Source organism: Convolutriloba macropyga, chromosome 1 (assembly GCF_964194025.1).
Source record: "Convolutriloba macropyga chromosome 1, txConMacr16.3, whole genome shotgun sequence".
NCBI lineage: Eukaryota > Metazoa > Xenacoelomorpha > Acoela > Convolutidae > Convolutriloba > Convolutriloba macropyga.
Window position 1 is genome coordinate 36,152,607 of NC_134468.1, and position 7,748 is coordinate 36,160,354.

General features: G+C 35.7%; 1 protein-coding gene across 1 annotated transcript; it reads right to left on the reverse strand.

Moving 5' to 3' along the window:
- Positions 1 to 1,431: 1,431 nt before the first annotated feature.
- LOC142348607 (uncharacterized) lies at positions 1,432 to 6,758 on the reverse strand. The gene is made up of 2 exons (XM_075400011.1): positions 6,532 to 6,758; positions 1,432 to 1,822 (listed from the first exon to the last, which is right to left on the reverse strand). The coding sequence occupies exons 1-2, from the start codon at positions 6,712 to 6,714 to the stop codon at positions 1,598 to 1,600; spliced, it is 408 nt and encodes a 135-aa protein (XP_075256126.1). The 5' UTR covers positions 6,715 to 6,758; the 3' UTR covers positions 1,432 to 1,597.
- Between the last annotated feature and the right edge of the window lie 990 nt (positions 6,759 to 7,748).

The window sequence follows — 7,748 nt, forward strand, 5'->3', positions numbered from 1 at the left end:
TTAGAGACTAGTAAGCTTCATAGAGACATGCTCAGCAACTTTGGGCTGTACCAGTTTCAAGACAAAAAGTCACGAAACCTGTTGGTGAGCCGAAAAATTGGTCGGACAAAAAATTGAAAGTAGGAAAAAATTAAATAGACTAATACGACTAAATGGGCTAACATAAACCGACTAACGTCGGAAAAATGGCTCTGGAAAGACAGACGGCGCAATTTAATTCAGGGGCTGTAGCCTAGAATAATTTTTCTTTATGGGTACAAGAACAACAGCCGAAGGTAGGATTCGAACCCCAACCTCCTGAGTCCCATTCCGTCACCTCGATGGAGGTATTAACCACTTGGCTATAATTGCCTTGTCATCTCCTTTCTCACAATCGGTTGGTTTTGAAGAACAAACTTTAATTCTGCATGAGAGCTAATGAAGCCATTCAAAAATCAAGAAGTGCGTGAAAAAGTAACTTAATGAGTCAAAAACTATTCTAAAAGAAAAGCTCAAAACGGTCAAGAGAAAAATTTGCATAAAAAGAAACACGCGATTACAATAATTGCATCTCATTTGAGAGCAATTAATGATACTTGCTCCAAATTTTGTTTGAGGGCAATTGAAAAACACTTAGAAAACATCAAAAGTCTAATGAGTATGAGCAAAGAGTTCATCGATTCAAGCAAAATGTCCTTTCGATTGTCCTTTTGCGTTTTGAATCTGCTCCTTGAATTTCTGGCTAAACAAGAGTGGGCTTTCTATTTGCTTCTGGTCTAGTTCTTTGTAGGTTTCATTCTTCATAATTGAATTGCAATAAAAATTTGCCTCGTAATCATCCTTGCTCATCTTCGGAGAGGAGCGCCGTTCTTCAATTCCGCGCCCTAAAATCTGCGAGGCCAAATATATTTGAGGGTTTATCAGGTTGCACCCCTCTTCATTTCCTTGTAGGTGTTTTTTTGCTTTCATTCATCTTTAGTTTTCAGATTCAACTCTCAACTGCATTGGTTTTTTCTGCGCTAGGTCAACTGGTATTACAAGTTACTGACATAGCCGGCAGATTTCCAAAAGAGCTGCACAGTAGACTTGCATGGCATAGAATATAGATAGGAAAAAATACAGAATGGAGTATTCACTTTTCACAAGAGATCTCTCATTAGTAGCGGTCTTTGTTACATAAATATCCTTCATCGATCCTTGCAGTCATTTGGAGAGTGAATAAAGTCTTTATGATATTCTGTCCTTTCTACAGATTTCAGCCAATGACATCACACAAAATTGGTTAAAAGCAGTGCAAGATAAATTGAGTGACCTCTAATACGGTCACCTCACGTCGAGCTGATTTCTTACAAAACCTTACCAACAATTAACTTAAGCGAAACAACGTGGTGCAGCTTGAGAACTGCGTCTCAAGCAGACAGATTTTTTCGTTAGAGTACTAAGAAAACAAAGACAATTTCATAATTTTTAATCAAAAAACGAAATAAGATTCTAATCGACAATAAGATCAAACATAATTTGATGCTCTACTTTCAAGTCATCACTCGCATCATAATTTCCTTTGTGTAAAGCCAATTCGAGTGTTTTGAGAGCCGAATTGGAGAACGAATTTGCCCAGTCATTGATCAAAATCCAGACTTTCCATGCCTTGATCTGATGATTCGTACATCTCTTCATCTTCATCCTCTTCCTGTTCATCATCTTCGCCACCTCGCGAGCTCTCTGCTTCCTCCTCTGCCGGGTCTTCGCTATCGTTGCCTCCACTTCCACCCAAATCTGTACCCACTGCACCTTCATCCTCGGCTCCAGTTCCAACACCACCTCCTGCGGAGTCGGCTTCTGTCTAAAAATCGACCAAACATACGCGCATATGTAAGTACCATTGCACGCCCTCTCGTAATTTCACCCCTTCAATTTTTATGTTATTTTTATTTTTATGGTATGTTATATTAGGTAAATCACGTGTGACCGAAAATTTAATCACGCTATTGAACAAAGAAACTCGCTCCACTAAGGGTGGAAAATGAACAAAAAAGCAGATTTCAAGTGATGGTGACGAAATAAAAACATAGCCGGAAGAAATCTGGAAGCGACTTGAGGCGTCGGTATTCCACAAAAAACCGTAATTGCAGCTGAAATCATTAACTTTTGTGTTAAAAGCTTACTTCTATTCCTCATCAGATTTGATTCAAAAAATGGTAAAATTTACACCGCTCTTACCACGAGAAAAATCTGAGCAATGACATCATTGGAGCAAGTGAACAATTACGACATCATTCAGTAACAATAAGAACTGGACAGATTAAAAACATTAAACATAATTGTGACAGAAAATATCACTGAACCCTTGATACCGCAAAATTTCATATCAGTAAAAAAATTTGGCAACGTTGAAAAATGGTCAAAATTCTTAGAATGATCAATTAGGGATTGAATCACTGACAAGGCTAAAAATTATCATGAAGTAGAACATGATACTAGAATTAAAAAGACAGCTCCGCAATCAAATCTAGGACCTAAAAAATATGAAAGCATAAGGCGGATAATATTGTTAGAAACTAAACTGAATTTTTCAAAACAACACTAAAAATGAGGACTAAAAATTTAAAATTCGCTTTGGAGTCACTGCAACAAAACTAACTTTTAATACTCTCTTGATGGAGCTACCATAGGCAAAATGAGTTGAAACCATTGAAAAAATTAAATTAATCAACTGGACAAAAGAATAATACATAATGGCAAAAAATTCGCCTAAAAGCAAAACCGAGGCCCCAGAATATTCGCATTGCTTTATCAGGAAGAAAGTACCTCGCGTTATAAAGAGGCATTTAATGCTTCAATTATCATAGAGAAGTTGCCATATGCAATCATTTTTGAAAACAAAAAGTCCGCTCAAATATCTAAAAAAGAAAGTGAAAACAAGCCAATTTTTTTTAAAATGAAAAATAAGAATTTTTTTAAAAAAATGAGAAAGTTGAAACTCATTATTGGGCTCTCAAAAACAGTGTGGCATAAAATTAGGAGGTTAACATAAAAATACAAATTACAAGAAAAAAGGGCCAATTGGACGGAAAAACGGCTAAAAACTTGTGCAACTCAGTTGAAAACACTTTTCAAGTCATTCAATGAACGCAGCGCATGATCAGAAAACTTCTGTCGCTCAGAAAAACAGTTCACATGGCACTTTTACTCACGTTCCCTTTTAGGTCAAAAGGCCGTCTGAAGGAATAGTACTTCCGGTTAAACTTCAAGAAAACCAAAACTCCTCTTCGAGTCGTAAAAGAACAGGCCAATAACGCCCCCCCCCCCCCTCCCCCCGGATTCCCAAAATGCGATTCAGAACAATTCTGATTTCATTATTCTTATTTTCAAGTCAAATTTCAAACACTAAATTAGCAATCAATGAATTGCCATTTATTGCAGTTCAAATTAAGCCTTCCAAATCACTGAACCAATGTCTTTCAAGCAATATGCTTTTACAGTCATAATGCTTGTATTATCTCAATTAGAGTTTAGTACATACTCAAATTAGATTTAAAAGTGAATGCAGAAGTCATTTCATCGAGTGAGGTAGGTGGTGAATGCTCGGAAAAATTTAGCACAAGATAATAATAAACGCGTGTAGGATAATAGGCAAAAAGAATTTTCGTAGCCATTAGGAAACAACTTTAACTATTAGAATAACAATTAAACACTTAAGGACGGTAATTTAGAATCCAATGGACGCTAAAAAGTACTCAAGTGTCATTAACAATTATCTTCACAAGTAAAATGAGTTTATAACGTGCATCAAAAATATACTACTTTGGTAATCTATTAGATCATTTCTACACCCCTAGTCAATGGATTTTGCCTTGAGTTACGGGGAAGATATGGGAATAGCTTTATTCTATAGCTATCGAGTGCGGAAGAATTCGACGAAATGTTAGCATAATTCAGATGATACAAATGCTCAATATTAAAAAAACTAACTGTTTTTGTGAAATCTTCAATTCCCATGTAAAGATAATTCTCCGGTACACTTTAGTACTTTATAATGTCATTTAGCTTCTGAAGAACCACGTAATCGCTGTAACTGGTAAACACCCCCAAAAAACACAGGGCAATTCCTGAATTATAATCAAAGAATTGAAATAATAAATGACCGGCAAACAATTAGCGTCTTTACAGCAACACCAAACTATGACAGTCAACGAAGCCCATAACCCAACTTTTACAAAATTGAATCTTCAGAAATTGATAATTTCCATTATGGAAGATCCAGTTCTTCAAGGGTTGCCAATAAAAACAAAACTTTGTTAAAATTTTGCCACTACGGATCCTTAGAAAGAGTAAACAAAACAACAACCTTGTGTGAATCAACGACAGAAAAACCAAAAAAGAGGCAAAACCGAAGAAGTTAGCCAAAAAACAAGTTATTGGGAAGAAATAATGAAAATCATGAAGACAGTTGCTATGAACTCAAGCAATTAATTGAAAGTCAGAGATGAATCATCAGCAACTGATGAAACCTGCCATTAATGAAACTAAATAATAATACAACAGAAAATACAAACAAAACTCGCTCACATAAACTCTGAAATTCTATTACCTTTTGAAATGGAAAGTTTAAAAGTCACAAAAAGCATTAGCTAGGAAATTAAAGAATTAATGCGATAAACTAAATTCTCATTAGCAACCGATGACACTTGTCATTTATGAGATCAAGTATCGGACCACAACAAGTGCAACAAATTCTAGCAAAACTCAACAATTTAATGAAATTTTATTAAACGAACATTGTATGTAATAGATAGCAATAGCATTGAACTGAAACACTTAATTCAATTATCTTAAATCTTATTAGTAACTAATGAGACCTGTCATTAATGACAACACACTAAATCAAGACAACAAAGAAAACTACAACAATTAAAAATACGATATGCATTGAAAGCAATAAGTGACCACGTTAGAAAATGCTTTAACTTTGAAATGACTAATAATTTCATCCCTGGTAGCAAGCTAAGACACCTGTCCTTAACAAGATTAAATGAAAAGGCAAAAAAGCATAAACAGTCGCAAGCTCAAATTTTTACCAATGCACAGTCATGAAAATCAATAGCTATGAACTGGGACCATTAATTAGATTCATTTATGCCTTATTACTAACCAATAAAACTGTCGGTAATTATACTGAGCGATGAGACAACAGAAATAATAAAAACAATAGCCGGAGTACAGAAGCGACTCGAAGTACATTCCTTTAAGTACCAGCAAACCACCGAATGAAAGAAATAAGCCTAAAAATTAAATCCACTAATCATTTTCAAAGCAAAACAGAGGAAAGAAAACATGTAAAAGGCCAAAAAACAAGAGAACGCAACATAGAGGAAAACGAGGAAAGGAAGGAGAATATCGAAAAAAGTTCCAAAAAACCGAAGAAGTTAAAATGCTACCTCTCTAATGTTATTCTGAGAAATCTTGATCAAATTCTTCAGCTAAATCAATGTACCACTGAACTACAGTAAGTCAAAGAAACGCTACACAATAAAATAGGCAATCACCGAAATGAATCGAAAAGAAATTACAAAATCGTATACTTCTCTTCTGTATAAATGCAAAGTATAAAACCGTGAACTCTCAATTCTTAGTAACAATAGAAACAATACCTAAAGAATAGCTCTAGGTTAAATAGTGAACAAAAAAGCTATTGCCAAATCTAGATTCAGATCAAATAGTCAAAAGAACTTTAAAAAATGAGACGAAAATGAGCAAAAAGTTTTATTGAAAGTGATTATATGAAAATATCCCATTTTTATGACAAACACTTCTCATATTAATATCTTTTTAGTCGAAAAACCACCTTAACCACTAAAATGACCAAGTTCAACCAAAAAAGCTCCGCGATGCTATAAAAATGGAATAACCGTACAAAAACTCCTTAAAAAAGCGTCCAACAGGGTAAAATGGCAAAAATAGCTTCAAACTGCGCCTAAAAGTCTTATATATTTTTTTGGGTGATCAAAAAGACTTCCAATCTAACAAATACTAGTTCAGAGAATTGAAACAAACACAGATATCCAATAATAATTAAAACTATAAAAGACTGCTCTGAAAAAGCCGCACGTGATTAAAAAGTTGGTCGCTTAGCCAATTTTTTTCACACCTACAATTTTCGCTTGCTCTCTATCTCTCTCTCAGAATAATGCATGATCACAACCCAATCTAAATTTTCTCTCTTGTGACGTTTGTTCAGCAGATTGACCTAAACACTTTTTTCACGTGCGGCATTCGACTTCCTCTAAAACACATCCACTAAAATAATTGCTCTTCGAGTCGTAATACGGACCAAAAACTAAGATTTACTAATACTGAATAATGACAACAACTACTGTCAAAGACAAAAAAGTACTAGAGGTAAGACAGCTTAGTGGTCAGATAACCTATACCCCCCCTCCCAATCATAGTAAATATATCATAATGGGGGGATATAATGGGAAAGACCCGAATAAGCCTTGCTATCGTTCTGCGGCAATTAAAAAGCTTTGTCAAAGGAACTATGCATCGTACCTTCCCAATAGGAATAACATTGCAATTAAACTTTGCAATGGCGTCCATTTTGGCTTTGTAGGCATCCTCTAGGGCCTTTACTGCGTCTGCTTCACTTTCAGGGGCATCTACGGACAGCCATTGTGACGTTACAACAGGTGGGTAGCAGGATGGCCAGCCAACAGAGCCACCGAAACCCGACATTTGACAAAAAAAGTGAAAGGGGAAACTGTTCAACGATCCATACTTAAACTGAAATAGTTCATCGTTATCCTCACATGAGTATCTGCGAATGCTGGGGCGCCCCTAGGATGTACTCTTCTGAACCTCAAGGCTACAGTGCGACAGAAAACATTTTTTAAAAAAAAATCAGACTGTCTAGAAAGTATCATTAGGAGCGCCAGGCACTCCAGTCAGTGAATGAATGAAAGGTAAATTAATATCATATGTGTATGACAATTTACATAAACAAAAACACAAGTAGTAGATAAAACAGGGAAACCAGCCACCAGCAAAATTTGTTCCTTTTCTCCTAACGCTAATCGCGCACGTCGAATGGAACAAATTTTACTGCTTGCTGGTTTCCCTGTTTTATCTACTACTGTATATTCACTCTATATTCACTTCTTATACAATTAAAAACTATCCTTTCTTGTCTCACTTAGTGCAAACCACTAGTAAAGAGTTAAGCTGGTAATTAACCATTATCAGACGGATCCGGGAAGCGGTTTCACCGATAGTTCGGGTTCTATCAGTGAAACTGCTTCGCAGATCCCCACCGACTCCGGTGGACGTATCCCAGTACTAGTATAAAACTAACAAGCACGTAAAACCAACTTGCGAAAATGAACTTGAATAAAAAAGAAAACTTGAACAAAAAAATGAAAATATTAAAATAATTAAAATTTTCATATATTCCCCTAATCAATATTTAACCAATCTAAAACTAAAACTTCCTGTCTCACTTGGCGTAGTGGTTAAATAATCGAGTCTAGTTAAGTTGCTTTAGCAAACGGAAGGTTTGGGGTTCCTTCCTCACTGACTCCAGTGAACGTCCCCCGATTGGCGATGCCGCCTTTCAGGATTCTGATGAGAAAAAAAAACTATGAAACTAAGTGAGATAAAAAAAAACCAAATTCACAGTTCTTAAAAAGGATGATCAGTGAAACTGCTTCGCAGATCCCTGCTGTCAGACTGTATATGGGACACACTGTGATGGGTATACAGTCAAAAACACT

Excerpts from the sequence above, each read along its gene's own strand:
- LOC142348607 (XM_075400011.1), bottom strand. The coding sequence starts at position 6,714 with ATGTCGGGTTTCGGTGGCTCTGTTGGCTGGCCATCCTGCTACCCACCT. Across the intron at positions 1,823-6,531 it reads ATGTTATTCCTATTGGGAAG|ACAGAAGCCGACTCCGCAGG; the intron begins GTACGATGCATA and ends GTCGATTTTTAG.